This window comes from Neopelma chrysocephalum, unplaced genomic scaffold (assembly GCF_003984885.1).
Source record: "Neopelma chrysocephalum unplaced genomic scaffold, ASM398488v2 Primary Assembly neopelma1_22, whole genome shotgun sequence".
Taxonomy (NCBI): Eukaryota; Metazoa; Chordata; class Aves; order Passeriformes; family Pipridae; genus Neopelma; species Neopelma chrysocephalum.
The window spans coordinates 5,242,285-5,267,395 of record NW_020897689.1 but is presented as its reverse complement, the minus strand read 5'-3'; the positions used below and the strand labels follow the sequence as shown (position 1 = coordinate 5,267,395).

Below are 25,111 nucleotides of genomic sequence, written 5' to 3'. Positions count from 1 at the left end.
ACTAATCCAAAATTTACACTTTAACAAGTATACTGTGTTGGCAAAATCCTGATGGATAGGCCAGCCAGAGTATCCAAGGCAAGTGGGGAAAAAATAAATTGTGCTAGTCACAGACTGCTGTAACTGTAACTGTAGCTGTAACTGACTGAATATCATGGGGATGTCAGTAACACAGTCAAGTATGAGATATCTAGAAACTCCTGGATCTGCACACAGCATAACACAAAGGAGAGAAATGGGGGAACTGACAAAAGTCCACTGAAAACCAAAGACAGATTATGCACAATTTCGGAGTAAATTTTTCTACAGCTGAGAATGTTACATCTTTTTCAACAAACAATCCTATCCAACATGTTGCTGTGGCTCTCTGGCAGTGGGGACTTCTGAATGGTAATTCCTGAGTCTGTATCACTCAGTTATGAAACACAAGCTCAACCATCCCAGTAGTCAGCCACCTTAGAATGGGACAGCCTTACTATGTTCCCCAGCACTCTTAAGACTTGATCCATCTCACCACTTGAAAGGTGAGTTTCCAACAGTTTGCAAGCTGTCAGGAATGCTGTCATCTCTCTCAACATCATGAGAAGATGGTTCAGCTATCATAGCAACAAATACTATGGACAACCAGGCAAGTAAACTGGAAGATGGCCTTCCAGTAAAATAAGCAAGGTGACTTCTGGAGCTATGGTTTGGCTCTGCAGTAACTACCTGCAGAATTTTTATTTGCACTTTAATCTATGGTTTTCAATGAAGTTTCCGCTACACTGCTTTTGCTGCAGTCAGATGAAAGGCATCTAGAGTTAAAAGGATGTATACAGTCCTTCTAGGATGCAAAGAAAACAGCATCAAAAAATAGGTTTTTGTTTCAAAATGTGCTAACAGACTGGTTCTCTGTTTGTTCTTTGGATAAGACTCTTTTTCCCACTAAGATCCTAGAAGGCAACACTCCTTTTTGTAGCAGACCATGATGGCAGTTTACCATCAATATTAAACATAATCAAGCTCTAATGACTGCTTGGGTGAAATTCAGTGAAGCTGCACACATACTTAACTAAAGAAGTCTATCAAAACAAAGCAACAATTTACTACTTGAATAATTAGGTGGTGTGGGTATTTGGAGAAGCTGCTTTCAAATGTATGGTATTGCCAACTCTCAGCACTTTTACAGAAGCCCTGAAATATGGGAATGACTCTGTGAGTAATTTTCATTACAGAAAAACAATCAAACAATCAAAGTTTCTAACTATCAGGGACGTAGAGAAAATGAAATCTAAGCAACAGGAGCACCCAGCCTATAGGATGGTGAAAAAACTTGAAGAAAACCTCACATCTCAATGAGGTGCTTTTGGGCTAGCAGGAAAACTAGAGAACGCAGAAGCTCACAGAGTTACAGTCAGTAAAGCTGAAGCACAGCTCGGTTTCTCGGCCTCTTGTTTTCATCCAGTTTCACTGGATGAAAAGCCTCAGCAGCCAACAAATAGTTGATGCCCTCTGAAGTTGCCCCATCAATCCTCTCTGCAAAAATTGTGAGAGATATAGGAAAGGAGCTCCCCCAGCTGAACTAAAACAGATGGAGAAGAATAATAGAAGACAATCTCTGAAAAAACACCACCTCTGGATAAACAGAAAAGCACAACTTGATCATCAGGCTCTTCCCTCTGCAAGTAGATTGGGAAGTCCTCCTAGTGAGGTTATCATAGTTAAGCAGATACTGCTTTTGATCTTGGAGTCAGGCTCCTGGAGATTTTTGGCTAAGAAAATATGCAAATGTTTCCACTGGAATGCATGATGCATAATCAGTCATGCCCAGCAGGCCTTACGGATCAACAACACACTCTCTAATCAAATGGCTGCCCAGAGCTATGTTCCTGGAGAGACCAGGCAAGAAAATAATTTAGGGATGAAAATACATCACTGTCTGTACTGTTTCTTTATAATGATGGTCAGAAAACATGGCTGCAATTCATTTTGCCCCAACTTTCTGTAGCTATTCTAGAAGATCTAAAGAGGTGATGTCAGAGAGAATTCCTAGAGAAATTTATTTCAATTATTTCACATATTCTTCATTAAATTATAAACTAATTAGTAGATAAAATATAGGTACATGGATAAAAATTATTTTTGCAGTAATTGAGCAGCTTTTTTAATATAGAAGCAACTGAAGATAGCAAAATCCAATATATTGTCATGGCAAATGTCACTTCTTAGTAACAGTGAACCAGAAGAGCACAAAAACTAGGTTTTAAGCACAATAATTATTTTAACACTATATAAGGAAGTGCTTAAGCAGCTGAGGTTTAGCATTGGCTTGTCCTTTAAGAGCATAAAAAATGTAGAAAAAGGTAGTTAGAAAGCTTATCTTTTATTCTTTTTTTCAGGGACAACAGAGTACACTAGGACTGGGGAAAAGAAGAATGATGTGATATGGTAATACAAATGTCACAATATTTTTATGTCATCTAGCAAAAGGTTAACAAAAGCAAAACTATTCAAACATTCCCACCCATCAGAAGGATAGAAGTGACGCCTGCCTAGTTCCTTCTGGGACACCCAAAGGACACCACTTATGACACTAATGCATTTAAGTTTTGAAAGGTTTCCAAATACCACTCATCAAAACACTTCTGTCTTAAGGGTCCTTTAACCCCATCACCATTTCCAGACATTTATTCCCACATTTTACTTTAAAAAAGGTAACTTCATCCCTTGTTCTCCATTGCTCACTCTTCCATCTTTATTCCTCCAAGATGCAGAAGTCGTTCCCTGTGTACTTGGCCTGCACTGGGTCCCTACTCACACGCTCACATCCCCTGTACCAGCAGTCGAGGCTTTTTCACATCTTTCTTTTTGACCTTCTTTGGAACTAGGTCTGCGTGATGGCAAGCAACCGGTGAAAATACAAATAAGCAAGAAGGCTCTGTTAACTTCCACACCACTGCCTACTGCGGACATCATCTCTGATTATATCCGACCTCTACAGATGTAGCTGCCTGAAACACTGGTGGACCTGGGCTTGTTTCTGCCCATCAGACCAGGTGATTAGTCCCTCGGTGACACCATCTCTTTACAAAATGACCTTTCACTATCCAGATCCATGCATCTGGTTGTGTTTGATCGCTCCTGTTTGAACTGGAGGTCAACCTAAAGCATATTTTCCTCTGTTCTACAGATAACATCTCAATTCTCAGAAATAATTGCAGTTCACAGTTGAGTGGTCAGACTGCTTTCTCCAAGACTGCAGTCCTTTATGCATCAAAACTACCAATAAATTTACACTTTAAAGGGAAAGTAAGGAATTCAAACTTCCTTATTATATCAATTCATTTACTCAAGAGTTTCAGAAGTAGGAAAGCTATTTAGCTCATATAAATTTTGTTCAAAATGACCAAATGAAGAAATATGAAAAGGGAAAGACTTAATGCCGTTAACCTGTCATTTCATTTTTGCGTTCCAAACATAAAAATCATTAAGAAAAAATCATTAAGAAAAAGTCATAGTCTCCTCCTGTTTTAATCTAAAAGATACTTCCAGGAGACCACCTAACATAGAGAGAAAGGTCAACAGTATTTTTGCAAGATGAAACAGAAAATATAAATAATGAACTTAAAAATGTAATTTAATTTCAATCTTAAAATTCTTCTGCATGCAATAATATATTTATTTCAGGTCTGCTGCACTTAGCCTGACACTCTTACATTAAACAGTTGCCCTATGAAGCACCCTGAATACGTCACGATCTCCTTTGTGCAGCAGAAACTCCAGTTCAGGTACTTCTTCCAAATACAACAGCAGAAGAACCTGAATCCACACCTGCCAGGCTCCAGGTAAGTGCATAACTATTGAGGTATTAAATAGTATGGATCTACCCTTTCTCTCCAGATATCATTAAAAGCCAAAACTCCAAAGAGTCCTTTGTTTCCATTGGTTTTTCTATTCTCCTGGATGTGCACATCAGACTGATGTGGCACATGTAGAACATGTAGAACATGTGCCACCTGCTCTACAGTTCCACCTCCTGTATTTTCATAACACCTGACTACCATTCACCTAAAACACAAGGACTGAGCTAAGATATTGTCACATTTCTAAAATTTCAGAGTCTATAAGCAATAATGAAAGCTTGGCAACTGAATGTCTCAAACAAACATTTATTATGCTGGTGTTTTCTGAACTGTTATTTTAGATACAGTGCCTCACAAAGATTTCCATTCTTATTCACTGATATCCTTAAAAACAGATAAGAAGGGATGGACTTTGCTTCATTTTGTGGTCAAAATGAAGCATGTTTATCCATGCTCTTACCAGCTATTTCTGCAAATACTTTTTCAGAGCTCTCCTGGAGATACTCATATGCCCATGTTAATAAGAAATCTGCAGTTTGGTAAACTTCTGTCTCAAAATCACTTAAATATTGTCTTGGGTTTAGTGGGATACTGTAAAATTTAATGTTACCCTCTACTTCAGCATAAGAAGTGAAAGAGTAATCTCCTCAGCTCCACTAGGGTTTTAAAACAAAATAAATAGCAAGCTTCATTTCTATAGCATTTTCCTATATCAAAATAATAGCTGAATTTTTTTTGTAAAGAGGTTGTATGTAGCAGTAAGAAACTGAAGACCATATTAAAGCCCTTATTTTTCCCACGCCTTTTTAAACATCATCTGATTAATTCAAGATGATCTTCCACAACTGGGTGTGACCAATCTGCAAAGGTAGATGGATGTTCCCATCAGAGGAGAGGACAGTCAATCCAACAACTCCTGCCAGGTGGCAAAGGGAGCAGGAATTCACCTCTGAGGAACACACAACTCTGTCAGCACAGGCCTACACAGAAGAGTGGAAGGAAGGACGCAAGAGAATTTCAAATGCATGGACTTTTCTTGGAGAATATGATTTAGAGATCAAACTGTGCTGCATAGGAAGAGAAATTGAGCACTTCCTTCATTACAACAACAAATATTTAGGAAGATCTCCAAGCAAAGGTTTAAGTGTTCTTCCTGTCTGTTACGGACAAATGGCTCAATAACTCACCTCAGATTAAAAGCAAAACTTGACCTTGCCTACAAAAATGTAGCAAGAATGACCAAAATGTTTATTATGCTATTGAATTTAGACTCTAAATTTGTTTTCTATTTCATTCTCTAATTCTGCTAATTCTGGAGCTCAATCTGGATGTCTGAAAACATGCAACAACGTAATAGGGTAATTTTTCTGCTCCCAACAAAATACAGAAACAAAGAACAACTTTAGAAGACACCTTTGCAAATGAACTTATATCCTATCATCTAAAGTAGCTTGTGCTCACAACTGGTGTCACAATTAGCCTTAAGAAGGCATTAAAGATATTTATTCATTCTCTTTTCCATCTCATTCGGGGAAAAATATCCATCCCTCCAAGGAAGGATGATCTTGCAGCTATGGAAAATGGGAGATCGACTACTACTTCAAGTGGATTATCTGCATGAAGTCACACAACAATACACTTAAATCTTGTACTTTATCTGTCTGAACTGTTAAATGGAAATGCTAACATATGGTTTGAGTAGGAGGTTGGCCTGGGTGACTTCCTGAGGTCCCTCTTGACCTACATTTTCTGGTGATCCTATTTGCTTTGAGACACACAGGATGAATGAGAAGGGCACTCAGACATTATGGGGTTGATTAATGGGGAAAATCTCAGATAAGTATCCTAATTGCATAGCTTTTCACTAGATTTTTATGGGGGAAAAATCTTGTCAAAATGCTCATGAACTCTGGGTTTTTCACAAGTGTCATCTATGAGATCCAGAGGAAAACAACAGTCATCCTGTTCTGGATGATATGGCAGAACCTGCTGGTTTATGTTGTTTTTTAGAAAGCCAACAAACCGAAAAACAACTAAGCATTCATTTTGACTACAAATTTTTTAAGTGGCACTATAAACTCAAAAAGCCTTTCCCTGAATATTACGTGTAAGTTAAACTAGCAGGCAGGTTAAGAAAAAGTCTTTGTAGACAGACTGATGCCAACATGAAATCATGAACAAAAAAAAGAAGCAGCACTTGTCATCTTGCAACGCAGATTATCCAATTTATTGTCAGTTTTTCACCAATGATAGAAAAGACTCTGTTCAGCATCACTGGATATGCTTCTTTTATATTAATGTTCAGCATTTCCTAGAGGAGTCATTCCCTTTCTCTTTGAAAGCAGTAACGTCTTTCTGAGAAGTTCAAGGTTCTAGACTCTGTATTTCTGAAGGGCCTTCACTTTAAATCACTAGCCAGTATTAAATTCTCAGTTTCTCCAGATTATCCTTCTCTCTTATTACTGTTCTACTTAAATATGAGGAAGAAAAAAACTCAGATAAATATACCTTGAATTTCTTGCTGTGATATATGTCAGGCTCAGATTGAAGAAAAATTATTTTTTTCAAAATAATTCACTATAAATTGAGTGTAATCCACAGATGCAAATGCTGAAGACACAAACATGTATGTGCATTTACAACAGATCCTCAAGGAATTAAAAAGCAATACCAAAATCCCCAAATCCCCCCTTTGCATAAATTTGATTTCCCTGCACTTGTCTTTCCTCACCACAGTTTTCTATGAATCCATTTCCTAGACCACATTATGACCCAGTTGTATATCCGTACAGGGATATAACAGAACATAAGATACCACATGCTCACTATGCACTGCACATTCCCATGAGTATAAAGCGCTTGCAAGGATGACAGTAAAAATATTTTAAAAAATAAATTGCTAGCAGGTAAGATGTTTCTGTGTCTAATGTAGAACATTACTTCTCAGGGTGATGCTGGGTCAACAACCTCTTCCTCTTAAGATACATCCTCTTCTGCAATTACCTCAGCTACAGCAGGTTCTAAAAGCAAAAACATTAAAAAAGAAATACAAAGTCCTACTCTGCACATGGTCTCAGTTTCTGCTACTAATGTCTTTAATTTTCTAGCAGATTTCTCAAACAGGGGAGTTGTGAGTGACTTAGGACTGCCTGGGCCCAAATACTAGTCTTAGCAGTTCGTAGTGCTATTTACAAAACTTGCATCTAATATCCCATTAAAAAAAAAGCCACAGATAAAAGGGAAAAAAGCTTAAAAGAAAACACAGTAAAAAAAACTCCAACTCTTCTTACCTTGCTGGAGGCACATCAATATTTGAAGAAACAACCTTGCGCTTCTGTTCCAGAAGACAAACAGAACGAGTGTTTTCCTTTTCATACTCATGAGCTCTATTTAGTTTTTTGGTCTCTGCTGTTTTTAAATCTTCCTCCTTTGCGGTAAACAGGAGAAACTGTTGGTCTGGCAGTTTTTGACTGATGTCACTTTTTACATCCTCCTGTTGAAATGCAGGGAAGGTCATTTCACGCTTGATGTTGGCTGCCTGAAAAATTGAAAGCAATTATTAAATTTTCCTCTAATTCTCCTAAAATGTAAGGGGGGGAACCCAATACCCACAGGCATTTATTTCTAATTAGTTCTCTGAATTAGTGAATACCATTTGTTTGCCCTTCATAAATTCAGACACTGTCATTAATTTCTCAACAGTGCTGAAGACTACCCAGGAAAACAAGCAACTCTAGCCCATTTGATAAAGCAGTCATTTACCTCTCAATGTTAAATGAAAAAGGTATTTGAATCAGTATTTGAATTAGAATGTTGGAAACCACATTATATACAACATATCTTTAATGTACACACATCTGTGCTGCATAACTATGGAAAAGAAATTGTAGCTGCCCTCCTAAAATTCCAGAAAAAAGTCAAACTTTATCCACATAAAAGGCAACTAAGAAACTAAAGTGCTTCTCAGAGCCACTTACTGGATTCTTTTGTAAATGAGGGTTTCTCAGGAGCAGAAAAATAATTTGCTATGATCCAACTCAGCTGCCAGAAGGCAAAGGGGAGCGAGTGATATCAGCAGGATCTCCATAAGGAGCCTGTCCAGCAATGAGGAGCACTCTCTGCTTACCAGCACTTCCCAGATCTTCAGGTCTGCTGCTTCCCATAAGCAAAGACTACCTAAGCAAAAAGGTATCTTAACAAATACATTACCTCTCTGGAATACAATGTGTTGGTGTTTATAAAGCAAACTGTTGTGAGGTTGCAGTGAAGAGCCTGGAAAGCCATCAGAACCAAGACACTCCATCTTCCCAGCAAGCAAAACAAAGCCCAGGATCTAGATTTTCCTCTGAAATGCCACTTCCTGGCCAGCTACACTTCCCAGCTTCATGAAGGCAGGCCCATCTGGCAGACAATGTCTCTACCCAATTCAAATAGCCAAGCAAAATACGGCCCAGCGTAATGGTCCACCTTGAACAGAGGCACTTCCACACAGGTAGTGCCACATACGTTATCTCAGACAAATCCAGGCACCTTCTAGGACTGGCAAACTGGATTTTTAAATACTTGTAAATTATTGCTGATCTTTACAGTGGAGATATCCATGCTGTGTTGCCCTCAGATAGTAAGAGCATCAATAAACTGAAATTCCTATGTCAACTCTTCCCCCTTATTCCTCATTTTCATCATCCAAAAAAATTATTCAATGTCCCTATGTATATATTTATGCATAAAGATATATTCCTCCCTCCACAAATCTCTCTGTTTATAGATTTCAAACCCTGGCAGGTATGAAAATGGTGCAAACAATCTTAAGTTCACAGGAAAGACATTCTTGCCAGGTAATTTTGTTTTGTTCGATAAAGTATATTGAATTGCTAACGCATAAATACTTAGGACTGATGATTTAATTGCTTCTAGTGCTTCCACTGAAGGCCTTTTAGTAGTTTCTTCAAGAACAAAACAAGAATTATTATTTTATGAATGTAAATAGTAGAAAGAATTAGTCACTTTACACTTCTTCACACACAAACAAGATGACACATTACAGGGAAAATCTGTCTGGAAGACAAAACAGTCAGCATGTGATCATACAGAATTAGGAGAAGACATATAAATAAGATAAATTTAATTCTGATTTAACTTATTTTTTAAAAACTTCTTAGATTCACAATAAGCCCTTTTCTCAAAGTCTGGGAATCTTAACACATATGGAGATGCCTTCAATTTTCCTGAAAATTGACTTAGAAGTGATGTCCTAAAGTAAAAAAAAAAACCCGAAAATATCCAAGTTCCAATATCCAACCCTATAAGTGTCTTCAATTTATAAAACTGTAGTGTTTTACTCAGTTTCAGCAAAAATACTGTGTCATACATTATTGAGTTTTCTTTACAGACCTAATAGTGAGGTTACAGGCTCAGACTACAGCTAAAGCCTAAAACATAAATAACAGAATATTTGTACTGTGATACCAGATAATCTGTTCTTATATATCAAATGTGTCCACATCGAGTTCAAAATACATTCAAGCAACACCTTCGTTTTCCTATGTCAATGTGCTCTAATTAATAGCTGGCCCCATGCAGGCATATAGAAGTGAAGAAAGACAAAAACCACAGAAGCAAATGCTGAAGTTGCAGAGCTGCTGCCAAGCAGTTTGGATTCTTGGGCTAAATGGCCAGAAACAGCAGAAGACCAAATCCATTGCTTAGACTAACTCTCTTCCTTTCCTTCAGTTCTCAACAGACGTTTGGAAATATCAACCCCTTTCTGAACTTTCCCTTGAGAGTGACTGCATATAAAGAATCTTTTCTGCTTTGGAAGCAGATGATCATGAGAGAAAGCCAAGAGTTTCCCTTGGTGGGCACTCTCCAGTAGCTTTCTCCTGCTCCACAGGCAGTTTTTCTATTTTAATTCATCCATGTCTATGGAAGCCATTTCCACTTGAAACACCTGCCCTGTCTGGAAGGGTATGGGAAGTCTTTTGCCAGAAATACAACCAACTACACAAGCAGCCGTTGATGTGGGGAGTGCTGAGGGCCACAGTCACTTGAATGATCAGGCTCCTCACTTTCTGGCAAACACACCGATTAACGACCAGGACCCCTTTGATTTCAACCTCTCACAGTTCCGAGATTAACACGGAAAATTTCCAATATATTTTTTCAGATAAATTGACTGTCCTGTCATATCTTACCAGTAACTTTTTTTTTCCATAGATCCTTCATATTCTTTTAACCTCTTTGAGGCTTGTGGTGGCCCTTTAAGTCCACAATATTTCAGCAAGAATTTTGTGGAAGGTCTAACCCAACCAGACAGCCTGTCTTACAGACAGACAGATATTACCACTGTAACACCAGTTTATTTCAGTTTACTGCCAGTACTTCACATTCTCTCTCCTTTGCTGTTCTTGAACTTTATGACTATGTTGTTCCCTAATGGTTTGGCTTTTCTTGTCATCATACCTCTGGAATTGCCACCTTATTGCCTCCAGTATCAACTGCTGATAAAAACTTAGGTCTTTTTCACGCACTTGATGAATTATCACTCATACAAGCCACTTTATAATAGGCTGGTTTTCTATGCAATTCATTATGTATTTCCACCCTTAAGCCATCAGCAACCTTCAGTTTATTTTCAACTGAGTCCTTTGCAACCTGGCCTGGGGCAACCAACATCACTTGGAAGTTCAGTCACAGAAACGGGAGTTATAAACCACCAGCAAATTTTAAAAACTAGTTTTGTTTCTCTCTGCAGTTACCCTCACCTGCCTTTGACAACTTCCACCACTACTGGGCAAGAGAAACTTTAGTTATGCCACCACTTGGAAGCAACAGCCCAGTATTACCTGTGCCTTCCGCACTGAAGCTCATGCATGGGGCAGTGCCAGAGCTGGAGTCTGATGTGGCTTTACTCCTTCTGTAATCATCCTGCAAAAAGTGAAAGCCACTTGTTGCTTTGGTTTCTAAGTAAAAACTTTATTACAAAAGCCTTTCAATTTCTGTCTTGAAGTTGTCAAGACATGGTATATATTTAGATTGAGGGGTTTATTTTTAAGTTACAGTTCTTGCTTGCTTCATTATTATTAAATGGCAAAATTTAATACTCTATGTGACAGCTAAATGATTACCACAGTTAACATTTTCAGAAGTATATTAATAATTTTTCATTGCAAAAACCATCTTAAACTGCCTATAGAAATTTTATTTGGTGGTATCTTGTCATAACCAAATTGCTAGTACTGAACTCCACATTCCCCAATCAGGACCATGTGTTGCAATGTAATTCCTGCCCTAAATGAGCATGATTGACACTGACACAAATTTTGAGGAATTTAAAGAAATTTTTCTTAATTCCTTACAAAGGATGTAAGGCTGCAATTTTTCAGCAGTTTAGGTCCTAACCTATCTGCAGTCAATTTTTGCTATGCCCAAAAGCACATCCAGAGAAGATGCTGACGTTGCAGTCAAACTTCAGTCTTCTCCAATTTCACTTAAATTTCAGCTTGGATTTTGCCCTGAACAGCAAAAAAAATATTGATCAAACTCAGCCATTGCACTGCTTATTCAAAGGATCAGCAAACACTACAATAAGTAGACCTATCACATTGATATGCAAACACGGAGACTTAGATTTGACAGACTATGTATGTCATTCCTCAAGTACAACCTGACCGGACTTTATCATCTTCCCTTGCTTTATGGTGCACTGCTGCTTAAAAACTGAAGTAGGTTATTTTCAAATAGTTCTCTAGCCTTTAACAGGCATTAAGATGTCTGTGTTTCTTATACAATGGAAAGTATTAAACTCCCAAGAATATTAGCATTATTTGCCTCTATGTGACCCAAGTGTATAGAAATATGTCTTCAAATAGGAAAACTGACTCCCATCTATGTTCTTTCCTTTTTTTTGGTGCAGTACCTGTGTATTCAGGTGGGCACACCAGGAGCAGAAACCTAATTTTTAAAAGGCTTTGTAATGTTTTACACAGACAAAGTGTAATACAAAAAACTACTGAAAGAACTGCCACACCACTTACCATGCCTACTTTGCTGACTGTTTTGCAAACAACTCAAGGGCTGATTTCCCAATGAGGAGTCGGCAGTGGGTACTGGATGTGATGGAAGTGCATAGGCAGAAGGCAGCTGCCCAATGCAAAGCATTGCTCCCCGAGCAGCACTGCCTTCCACCCTGGGACTCGATGCAGCCCCTTCCATGAAGCGTCAGTTTACACCAGCTGAAGAACATGTGATTGCATCTGCCTGCCATGAAACAGGCCAGCAAACACAGGCTCGGCAGAGAGAGGCTGGCACCATGCTGTCAGGCAGCAGGACAGCAGTGAGAGCCCAGCAGGCTCCCTTAATCTTCTGGAGGAATACTGGCTGACTGGTTTCTCCTCACTCTGTCTACAGGGATTCTGGAAGGACTTAGATGTCTGAGAAAGTCCCCTCCATATACAGTTTGAATCCTAGAGACACAGGCAAATTAAATAATTTTGCAACTGTGGTCTACTTTGTTCTGTTCGTACAGATAAAAAAGCTCATTTTACAACAATAGTAATACAAGTACCTCTAAAAACTAATAACACTATTTTATGAGGGTGAGGGAAGCATCTGTACAAAAGCTGACTGCATCCAAAACTCCTTATAAAAAAATCACACTAGTGGGAATACATTTGGGGAAACTATCTTAAAAAAAAAACCACCTTATCTTAATCCTGAAAACACTGCCAGGTTTCCATTTCTCTACAAACTTCCTTTTCTCCCTCAACCCATAAAGCTGTATTTCCTTTACTTCAACTACAGACCACTGTAACTAGACTCAACCTCGGTGTCACTTCATTCCAAAACCAACAAGATGCCTCACAAGCCACACTGGCTGCTTTCCAGACTGGGGGAGGCAGGAAAGGGGGGAGGGGGGAGCATGCTAATTAAAAAACACATACCAAAAAAAAACCCCCACCCCAACAGCAATCACTCAACACGCTGCTCCAATTTTGGATATTCGTATTGTCAATAGATAAATAATTTTAACTTAATTTTGAGTCCTAGGCCTACACACAATATTAACACTACATAGGTGTTAAAGTTTAGGATGAGGATTTTTGATTTCCATCTGATTTACTATGTAATCAGTTGGTCTAATTCCATCAAAAAACTATTTCGATTAAACACCAGTTAAAAAACCACCAATAGCTACAAGATGTTCTAGCGCCAGCCAACCTGCTGTATAACTGCTGTTTTTTATAAACAGTTTTTCCATTCTGGCTTTCTGACCATCTCTTTCCATTTTCTGAAATAGATATAAGCATCCTAAGTGTTAGGGACTGCCAATAAAACTCCCAGCTGGTAAGAAAACAAAAGGTTCAGGATTTTTTTTTTTTAACACGGCTTTAGCAACATTTTTGATCCACTGCAGAACAAATATGCAGCTCAATGGGGGAAGCGAAGGAAGGAATCAATATATTTCAGCTAGTCTGTTAATGGGAAACAATAATGAAATGCGTGTATGTAACATGACATACATTTGTTCAGCAAAAACAAGAGCTCAATAACTGCAAGACCCTTTTCAGGCCAGCCTGAACAGCCAGGCTATGTTCTAGAGACAAGGATAAACCACTTTTCTCAAAAAGAAAGAAATCAGGAGTAAAGTTCACAGCAAAACACAATAAGTAGAAATGAGGAACACCAAACTTGCTACCAAAATTAAATGTAAATAAAAAATATTTAAATTAAATCCCTTGAAGGACAAAGGTTGATTCACTCATACTACTTTGTACAGTATTTCCAGTTCAAGTTCCTGTAACAGAATTTTTTATGTAAAAAGGCTCTAATTTTTGACATTTTAAAACAGTGTCCTCACTGGAAGGAAAGAATGCATTGAATTTCCATTTTGCCAGAAATCTCCATTCATACTGGAACACAAAGAGATAAGACAGATTCCCATAATGATGCTTGGAAATAATCTGCCCTGAATTTCAATGTATTATTACATTTTCAAGTATACTTTGCATTTAATTACTTGCTTCACCAGTGGTTGCTCATTACACATAAACCATGTCAATCTAATCACTCTAAGCATTTGTAAATTGCTGGTCTCTAACAATATAGAAGATAATACATTTTAAGGTCACTATAAGTGTTCTTTACAATATACAGTACACATTAATGTACAGTAACATACTATTCATTTCAACCAGGCTAGGACAAAGTCTGTATCTTCACCATTTAACTGAATACAGCAAATCACCCATAGAACATATTTTCTAGATATTAAAATACAAATCTAAGCATTTTAAGTTGCCTGGATTCACAATACAGTGTTAGGCAGCAAGAACTGGAGTCAGCAAGAAGTTTCTACCCTTCCATCATCATCATGGGTATGTCAGCACTTACATGGCTAAATCTAACTCATCTTTGAAAATCGTGTAACCCAGCACCAGTCTAAGGTGTTTCTGAGTTACAGAGCATCTACCCAGATGAATGACAGAAACTTTCACTCCCACATTTGAAATCCAGTACCTATTGCAGGTACCTGTTGTACTCCAAAAAAAACAAGGACCAATCTTGTGACATCTGAAATTCTGCACTAACTGGTACAAGAAGCATAAATGTTATTAAAACTGGACAGAAAGGTCTTAATAAGATTACAGGGGGAGATGGCAAGAAACACTGTGAATCCGTGGTCCTTCCCATACACCATTTTCAGGTCTAAACAAAAATTACTCAGAGATATTTTAGAAGCCTTTTTCTCTCCACTACATAAACGAAGGGATGAAGATGTGAAAGTATGGCAGCTTCCTTTCCCATCCCATATGCAGGCACAGCAAGTTCATCACAGAAAAGTACATGACGTAACTTCTAGGATAATCAGACACCAATTAGTAACAATTAACAAATTTTAATACTAATTATTGAATGTGTCTATCTTCAAAATTTGCTTGCAATGTTTAAGTCTCAAAGAAATAACTCTATGTTCTGTATTCTGGATATGCTGCACATGCAAGGGGATGACTTGTGGTCACCGCTCTGCAAATCCGGCCACCTCGGTTGGACTGGATGTTGGCCCCCGGGCTTGGCATCTCTGGCAGGATCTCAGCACAGGTATTTCAGCCCTGCTTTCCTTTTCTTAAATAAAACAAGTGCCTTGGAAACACATTGACTCCAAACATCTAAAAATTAAGATGCTACCTTGGAAAGCCTTAAACAGAAGGAAAGCGAAGGATCACAGTTGCAAAAAACAGGTTCATTTTTTATTTAGCAACGCTGTTGCTGCACTTCAATATTTGCTAAGCATGCTGACCACTGAGTGCTTGGTACTCCACCACGCTAAAAAGGACTTGTGAGCCAGGAATGGGCAGCCATAATTGCCTTCCCAATTACTGGTTTCACAAAAAGTGAATTTAAAATGAACTAAACCAATTATCATGTAATTTTTCTCACAGGGACCTACGTGCCTGGCCATGCAAGCGGAAAGGAAGGGTGCCTCCCAGGCAGCAGGTTTCCCTCACCTCTCCAGCAGCAAAAGCAACATAAGCAATGCCCAGTGCCACTGGAGCAACCTATGGGCACACACAGGAAAGGAGAGAGCCTGGAAATGTCTGCCCTGGGCTGGCCAAAGAGCACAGAAGGAGAAAAGAGAAGGATACATCTGGGTCTTGCTGGTCACCTCTGGGAAAGTTTAAAAAAACCTGGAATTGGAGACAAAACTAAGCATGCTAATTTGGGACAGCAGGGAAGTTCAACTAAACTTTTTTGTTCTTATTTCTATTGTTTTACTAATTGTAATTACAAACTACAATTAATGAGCAACATCAAACCAGGTGTTCTTACTGCACTGGTTGAAGCTCTGAAACCTCACGTATTTTCTACTGTATGCCTGTTAACATCTATTTTCTATGAAATGATGATTTTCCCTACTTGTAAGAAATGCAAAGAGGGTTCAAAAACCCATTAGTGAAGTACCTACTGCCTCTGCTGCGCATAATTTTGATTCTGTCTAGATTAGGAAGTTGTACACAACAGCTTATGTAGGTTAATACAGCCTTGTATATGGCCTGTCTTATGAATAGATATATCAATATGGCCTTTACTTCCTGAATTTCATGTGGAAATAAAGTATCTTTATTTAAAGACCATTGCTGAAGACATACAAGAAACTCCACTTGTTTCTCTTTACATTTGCTGGTGATCTAGATCAGTAAGGATGGCAGCAACTCAAAGGAATATTATCACTTCTATAATCTCACTCAGGATCAGGCAAGTAGAGCTCACAAAAATCAGATTATAGAAGAGGCAGTAGGGAATTCCCCATTTTTAGCAGAAGGCTTTGGAAATGCTGCCTCACTGCTTCTCAGTAAAAAAACCTTCACTGGATCATCTGCATTTGAAAACCCTCCTCCTGTCTGGATAGAGACATATAGCAGGATATCTCTAGTGAAAATAAAACCAGATTGCCTTTATTTTCAAGATCTCTTGCAAGTAAGATACACAGGTGTGGTATTTCTGAGGTCAGAAGTTATTGTCTGACTTTGGAAGCAGCCATCTGAGATAAGAAGCTGCTGATTTTAGATCACTTAAAAGGGTATGGAAATGTAATCCATTTGCCTTAACATCCTAGGAATGAAGAGACTTTGGTCTTTTTTGTTTGTTTGTTTAAATTATGGGATTTCAGAGAAATTAAACCAAGGTAGTTCACAGATGTATCCAACTGTTGTAACTTCTGAATGAAACAGGCGCTGTGAATGAAAGTTTCAAGGGCCAGTGCTGATCCTGATGCTGAAAGCCTGGAGGAGATATTACAAGATCAGAATTAAGCCCATGTCCTTATCTCCTCTATCGGATCTCGAGCCTAGAAGTAGAAAGCACAATCCTTCAGAGGAGGTAAATAAGCAAGAAGCACTGCCTTCAGTTAAAAGATTCTCCCAAATCTATGTTCAACTTTAGACAAAAAAAAGTAGCAGTTTTCCTGTTCAGAGCAGGAGAGGTGCCAAAAAAAGGAGTTTATTTTTGGGTCTGACTATGCAAAGAAATAGTATCACAGAGTTACAGCCCATTATCCCTGGAAGCAACAGAATAACACTAGTAAAAACATGCAGAGGCCCAACACGATCTTTTCTTCTTCAACCACTCCAGAAAGCAGACCTCTTTCAAACCACTACAGGGATGCAATGATACCTCATGGAAGAAAAACCTTCACTAAGAACCTGAAGGACCACCAAGCCCAAAGTTAAGCACAGTTCAACTGTCACGCAGCTTGTTTTCTAAAGGATGACGGCTCGCTCCATTTCTAACCTTCTCTTTCCTCCCCATGCATGTCCTAGCTGTAATTTCCCATCTTTTCCTCTGCACTATCCAGATGCTTGACAAGCCCTTCCCTGATCCACCTTAAGTGATAGATGTTACAGAATCCACAGATGCTCTGATGCACATTTCCCACTGTTTCAGTGCCCTCAAAAGCACACAACTGATTTTGGCACAAACACAAGGTTGCAAGTGAGTGGCTGGGGGTTGGAGGAAGGACAGAAAGACAGAGAGAAGAATACCCTTTTTGGAACTGATGAAACATCAAATCCGAAAACACTGTCTGTTTACCCACTGCCCAGGCAAAAAGCACTCTGTGCTGCTCAGGCTGCTGCTCCAGCAGTTGGACCTACCAGCATGGAAAGAGAAACACCTTCAAGACCAACCACTTCTCTCCTGCTCTGCAAAAGTAGGGACAATCGTCTGAAACAGTGGTGGCCACACATGTTGAAGCAAAATGTCAATGTAAATCCTTAGCAAACACCAGCTCACCCTTATTAATTTCTCTGCTTTTTCCATATAGCTCTAAGCCAGATGAGGACTGCTTTCCACGGCCTTATGAACCACCACTAACCTGGACCTAAGAGCAGCAAGAACTGCATCACAGTGTTCTCTTTAAAGTATTTTAAATTAGAAAAAACAGGAGTTTTTTTTCCCCTCTGGCAGTACTCAAACTTGTCATAATTATATTAAAGAAAGGAACTTGTTGAGAAATATAAAAAGGTAAAAAGCATTTTTTACTCAAAAAGAATTTTTTTCTGCCATTTCAAAGGGATATCCATGTATACATAAGAGATCAGGTTGGCTCAAATGTTTAGCTCACCAACTTTACGAAGTCCAGTTTATAGAAGGTGATTGCACAACTTGCTCTCTATGTCAATATGAGGTAGGCATCAGCCACTTTATCTGCTGAAGCAAAAAATAAAATTTAAGTAACCATCCAGTCTTACGACTGCTTGTCATAAAAGCACTGCCCATCTGAAGTTCAAATAACCTTTTATCCAACATGTTACAAAAATACATTAAAGATGGTAAAACAATCAGCCACAGAAATTCACACCTCAGTATCTAATCATTGAGGCATTTTACCTTCCCTTTGATTCTGTGTTCAGTGATCATAACGGTCTTCTATAGTTTGAAGCAACACTTAAGAATCGTTAGGACTGCTGTGGAAAGGTTTTAGGAGACTAATGGATTCACACTTGTGGTTAAGTAATTGGGCTGAAATCCCAAATCTGCTTAAATTAGCCGGACTTTTCCATCAGCTTCAGCTGGGTCGGGATTTTATGGAAATCAGATTCCTTATGTCTTGCAAAAACACAAATAAAAAGATCTGTGCTTTTATCCAAGGTTCAAGCAACAGAAGTTGTTCAGTTTCCTGTCTTCATTAGTTTTGTTGTTAAACAACAAATACCACCCACACATGTACTTTTTAATACAATGAGACAAATGTCACTGCAATCATCATTTGTGATTGGAAAGTTTGGCAAGGTGCCAGAGCAGTGAAAGTGATCCCATCACAGATTGTTCAGCAATTGCTACGTGCTCTGTTCCACAACATGCTCCAGTGAAAAACATGAACACAAGTTTGTGAAATTGAAGCTGATCATGGAGCCAATGAACACTCTTTTCATTCACCTTGTATTCAATTTTCATTCAATTTTTGTAAATAAACAAAAATACTTACTAAGAGTTTCCCTTTTAGCCTGCCGTTCTTCTGTAGTCTTTGGGCTGGCCTTAAGCTGCAGTAATAGCCAGGCTGCTCACTATTTTTAGAAATAAGCAATTCAGTAAATCACTTGAAAGTATTATAAAGCCAGTGGCCACTCTTATTCTGAGGGGAAAAAATACAAAAGCATCATTGCTCGATCCACAGCAGTATTTTACAGAGCAGACACCAGCAAGAACCAGCCTGCTGGTTGCTGCCCAAGCAGCAAAGCTCCCATCTTTGAGACACTGATTTATCCCACAGTCTAAGAAGATCTCTGATGCTCTCATAACACTGGAATTTATAATCTAGCAGCTGGGAAAACAAAGAGTAGGACTCGAGGGTTCAAAGCCGATATACAGGATTCAGGCTTCTCTGTAACTCTGGATCTGAAGAAAGATCCAAGAGCACAGGATCAAGAAACGCACAGATGGTCTCTGCATCCACACTTGTCACAGGACACATTACAAATGTTAATTACCAGCCCATGAAAAGCACTTTCTCAATACTTAATTTTCAGATGAAAAAAATGTCACTTCTATCTTCAAGGAAGACCCAAGAAACTACAGGCTGGTCAGCTTCACCTTGATCCCTGGGAAGGGATCACAAAACGGGGACGAGTGGCTGATACACCAGACAGTCATGCTGCCACCCAGAGAGACCTCAACAGGTCACAGAAATGCGCCAACAGGAACCTCAAGGAAGCCAACAGGAACCTCAGCCAGGGAAAATGTGAAGTCCTGGACATGGAGAGGAATAACCCCAGGCACCAGTGCATGCTGGAGGTCACTCAGTTGGAAAATAGTTTTGCAGAAGAGGTCCTGGGTTCCTGGTGGACACCAGGTTGAATATGAACCAGCAATGAGCCCTTGTGGCAATAAAACCTGAACAGTGTCCTGGGCTGTGTCAGAAGTAGTACTGACAGCAAGTGGAGCAAAGTGCCCCTCTACCAGGCACCAGAGAGGCCACATGTGGAATGACAGGTTCAGTTCTGGGATCCCAAATACAGGAGAGACATGGACATACTGGACAAAGTGCAGCAAAAGGCCACTAGGATGATTTCAACCTGGAGAAGGCTTCCAGGAGACCTCATTGCAGCCTTCCAGTGCCTTAAGGGGGCTTTTAAAAGGAGGGAGAGAGACTTTTCATATGGACAGACAGTGACAAGACAAGGGGCAATGGTTTTGAACTGAAAAGAGGGCAAGTTTAGATTAGATGTTAGGAAGAAATTCTTTACTCAGAGAGTGGTGAAGCACTGGAACACGCTGCCCAGAGAAGTGGTGGATGCCCCCTCCCTGGAAGTGTTCAAGGCCAGGTTGGGGTGGAGCTCTGAGCAACCTAGTCTAGAGAGTGGCAGCCCTGCCCATGGCTAGAGGCTTGAATCTAGATGATATTTAAGGTCCTTTCCATTCCAAACCATTCTATAATTCTACGATTAAGGGACTGGAGTATCTCTCCTATGAGGAAAAGCTCAGGGAAGTGGGACTGTTCAGCCTGGAGAAGGGAGGGCTTAGGGGGATCTTGTAAATGTCTGTAAATGCCTGAATGGAGGGTACACAGAGCCAGGGTCCTCTCAGTGGAGCCCAGTTCCAGAACCAGAGGCAACGGGCACACACGGAAACACAGGAGGTTCCCTCTGAATATCAGGGAACATTTTTTCATTATGAGGGCAACCAAGCACTGGTACAGGTTGCCCAGAGAGGCCGTGAAGTCTCCCTCCTTGGAGATACTAAAAACACATCCAGAGATGGTCCTGGGCAACCAGCTCTAGGGGACCCTTCTTGAGCCACAGGGAGATCAGATGATCTCCAAAGGTCCCTTCCCACCTCAAACATTCTGTGATAAAGAGAGAGTAGCACATCTCTATCCATTGGTATGTACTGCATACCTGAAGGCTGCTAACTGATAATTCTGAACTGGACTCATTCTAGACTGAAAAGAGTATAACAAATAAGGATCAGAACTGTTAGTGGATTCACCTTTATTCTTGCATAGTTACAGTTTTCTAATACGATTCCTTTTAAGGGCAAAGTGGTTAAGTTTGGTCTGTGTCCAAACAACAACAAAAATCACATAAAAAGTCCTCCGCAAATTACTCCCATTCACTCTTTGTTATGGGAGAGTGGAATACCATCCCACAATCTCACCACTCCCAGCTCTGCCTCCAGTAATCTATACTATGTATAAACTTTATAAATTTTTCATAAGGAAGAAAAAAATTCCCAAATCTAGAATGCATCTTCAACACCAACTTCACTAGGCAGGTTTTCACTCAAGAACTGTAAGAATCCAAATGACAGTTGAAATTTAAAAATTAATTAAGTTTATCTACTTACAAAACTATGGCTAAGCAGCTGGTGTTTATCTGACTCTCGTCTCACTTTTTAGTTGTTCCTCACAGTCCATCAGTATCCATTCATATCTTGTGTTACTCTTCTACTTTGTTCTGAGTTTGTACACAGCCTAACCTAACAGGATCCTGCTCCAAGATCAAAATGTGAGTTCCAGTGTTCTAATAACTGGCAGTATTTATAAAAATAACATTATCATTATTAGTCTGAGAGGGTGCATTTGATTTTACTCTTAGGTTAGTGTGCAAGTTCCTATTGTGTCTTATGAGGAATCTCCTCCATTAAGCAAATCTGGTATTTGAAGTTTGCATTCTACAAATTGCCTGTTAGAATACATTTGCACATACATATGAAAGGTAAATTCAATAGCACTTTGTTAATCAAGTAAAAAACCTTACTTTGTTTTGTCCACGATGAGCCTATAGTCCATTCAAACAGCAAAGATGAAAGTCTCTTTTAAAGGACAGCAATGAATTCACACCTGGCTTTAGAAAGAATGCAGAGAAAAGGGGCAAAGGAGCACAAAGGAAATTCAACCCAGTCGAACAACACACATAAGTAACAGGCAACTGATTTCTTCCACACAAACTTCTGCATGCCATGTACCACACAGATGTCTCTATCTTTAAAACAAACAAAAAAAGAGGGCAAATAAATCAACCCAAAACATAAACCACAAAAATCATGTCCAAAAGCAAACTTTTTTATGGATTAAACTCCTATCAACATCTGCCACCCTTACTCTGAACCCTCTGGCGTAGACTTGTAAATGCTCTGTACTGTGTATTTGTCACAAATTTCACTTTGTGAGGTGGGTAAAACTGAGCCCAACATGTGTAAAGTTAAAGTCTTCCTTACACAGCTTGGGCTTTCATATTCCTCCAGCATCACCACACAGCTCTCTGGGCCTTTAGTTTTCAGACTTTTCATCTAATCATTTCCTATGATTTTGGAAGCTACATATTTGTAAGAATAAATACATTTGTGGGAAATTCATCCTTCTAAACTACCAAGAGGTGCTCACAAGCAAGCCAATATCTTGAATAGGTAACTCCACAGGTGAGAAACAGGAGCAGTGCCCACAGTCAGCTGGGTTAGGAATGTCCTCTGTCCATACTCTCTAAGACTGGGGACAGAAATTGGGCTGGAGATAAAGTGGCAGCTCAACTAGGCTAAACAGAAGAAAACACTAATCTCTTCACTATTTATAACAGTAGAGAAAATACTGCAACAATCTGGCACGCTATCACAAGCCCATGTTCACTACCACCCTAAATTCTCAATCATAGTGCTCTTGTGGTTTACAGGCAAATTAGCATAGCTCTGCTACTTGCAATGGGGCTTTCATCCAAGTACCTGATAAACTCAGCATTGCAGGCTGCTGATGGACCCTACTGCAAAACTTCCTCTCCATATCAACAAAACCAGCAGTTTCCACAGGGTGCATTAGTCCCAGCATGGTACTAACGTGGCTGTCTGTGGCATCCGAACTAGGCTTCATACAAAAGATGAATTAAACAGGACTGCAAATTAATCCACGCTTCAAGACAAAGTACTGGTAATTACACTATTTACTCTTTTTCACCTAGTTTCAAATGGCTGGAAATCCAAATGCAGCCAAAGCAAGTATGGGCTGCACAAAAAGAGTTTCACGTGCAAAATGAGTCTGAACAATCAGCACCTTGGTGTTATTTGTTTCTCTACACAGAATAATGAATTAGTTCTGACAAAGTAGGAAAACACAGCGCTTCTCAACAAGGCTTTACAGGCTCTCAAAGACTCTCTGGCTATTCTGCCATTACCCACCAGCCACACACAGCACACTCATGCCTCTTCCAGCATGTCAAATAGCACGAGCGAAAAAGCAACAAAAATGTTCTCCACTGTTCTCCACTTGGACATCTACATGGCTACAGCAATATAAAGAAACAAATTTTGTATATTCCCCATGACTATCAGTCTCTCTTACTCTCTTTTCTGCCATATCTGTTTTCTCCTTCCAAGGCTTCAGAAACTGGAGAAATAAGATCCATCTTTATAAAGTACTTCTTCCTCTCTTTCTATCCCCATGTTTAAGAGTGAGGGTCAAAAACAGACTACCAGTGGTGCAGCCACACAGTGGACTTCTTTTTGAAGGAGACAATAATAAGGCTCTAAGCCTTAATGGCACAACTACTTTTTTGATCTTGACTACTGGGCCAAATTCTCACACTCTTTTTAACAATATTAATTCCATCATGGACCTATGATGCATTCATCCCTTATATCACAGCCAGTCCACAGAAATGACTTAGCCAAGAGCCCCTGAAACCTCTAGCTTTAAAATGCCATTCCACCCAAGGGCACACACATCAAGTGTATGTGTGAATTACCTGTACCTATAAAGGACACCAGAACTCTGTGTGATGCTTTTTAATTGCATTATCCAGATAGCATACACTGCAAAATCAGTACCCAGATCACTTTGCTTTCAAATCTGATTAAATTCTGAAGCTTTTCAGGACATCTTTTGTTCTGAAGAGTACTGGTCACTGCAACAATTTACAACCTCTCTCAGCAGTTGACACCCTTTCAGTTTCTTTTGCTCCCAGTCCCCAGTTCAGAAGGCCAGGTTCGCGAGTCAAATGCTGCTGATCGCGCACTAGTTCTCCACTTGGCAGGTATCTCATTTGACAAATCACAGCCAGATCGTGACAATCCTATTACCCTCCCACAGTTTGCAGTTGGACCTCTGCAATCATTTTATGCCTGCTTCTCTCAAGTTTAATCTGTTGCTTTAAAATTACTTGGAAGAACACTCAGATTAAGCTTTATATACTCCCACACTAACAATCCCTAAAGACATACACAGAAACCAAAGATAATTTCTTTACAATGTTAAATTGTAAGTTTTCTTAGTTTATAGTACTAAAGAGTATAAACAAAGAAACCAGAAACCAAGCAGGTCATGACAGTTAGACATACTCTACTAGAGAGGGTAATTATGTGCACCTGGTTACCAAAAATGAGTGGAGAGTTGGTTACGTACACTAAAAGTAGCCTAAGAGGTATTACTCCACTCATCACATCTATGAGGTAGGTTTACTGTCCAAGGAAGTAAATACATGCAAGAACTATGTTGTTGCACGCACACATACTCCTAAGCGTAAGACACAAATACCAGCTACCTTTAATTGCCCTACTACTCGAAAGCATGTTGAGGGCTGACAAAGAGAACAGTGCACTCTGATAGCCCACGTTATATGCAAATTACACCTATGTACTCCAGTTAATAATTCAGATTACTGTGCTCCACTTGAGAATTTAACTTTTTTTTTTTTATATTGGTTATACACAGGAAGTTCCTCTAAGCCTCCTCTTCCACTTAAGAGTTTCAGTGCAAACGGGAGACAGATGGGATCAGAAGCACATTATGGTGCCCTTCATTCTAAGGCTACCAGTCAAGTGTCAAAAGGTTTTGTAGCAACCAAGCTGTCCCAGCCTGTCAGGCCTCAGCACCACGGATGGTTTGACCAAGGCACACCATAACCACAACTCATGGCCTTTGACAAACTCATCCTACTCCAACGACCCAATGGCATCACACTGATCCTGTCAGTACTGTAACAATCTTGCTCTGAAGTAATATAGAGATAACTTGTATTTCTGCTGCTACTTTCCTTCAGAGATTTTTTTTAATTTGTTCTTTGTTTTGAATTTGTTTCCTTTTTTTCTTTTTTTTTTACAACTGTGGCTACAGGGAAAATCCCAACGGTAATATGGCACTACTACTTCACTAACCCTGAACTCTTGTTAAATAAGAATCATTACCCATATTAAAAAAAAATAAAAGTAATTCAAATGGATGCCCTTTAAACTTCCATTTTCCATAACCATTGCACATCTATCACATGAATTCTCTGCAAAACCAC

General features: G+C 39.3%; 1 protein-coding gene across 5 annotated transcripts in view; it reads right to left on the bottom strand.

The window, feature by feature from the left end:
* The window catches only part of ZNF704 (zinc finger protein 704), a 128,227-nt gene extending 120,847 nt beyond the window's left edge, over positions 1 to 7,380 (bottom strand). For all 5 annotated transcript variants that reach the window (XM_027688391.1, XM_027688467.1, XM_027688212.1 and 2 more), the window contains exon 1: positions 7,133 to 7,380. In XM_027688391.1, coding sequence (XP_027544192.1) covers positions 7,133 to 7,359 — 227 coding nt within the window. In that variant the 5' untranslated portion in view covers positions 7,360 to 7,380. The remainder of the gene's footprint in view (positions 1 to 7,132) is intronic.
* Between the last annotated feature and the right edge of the window lie 17,731 nt (positions 7,381 to 25,111).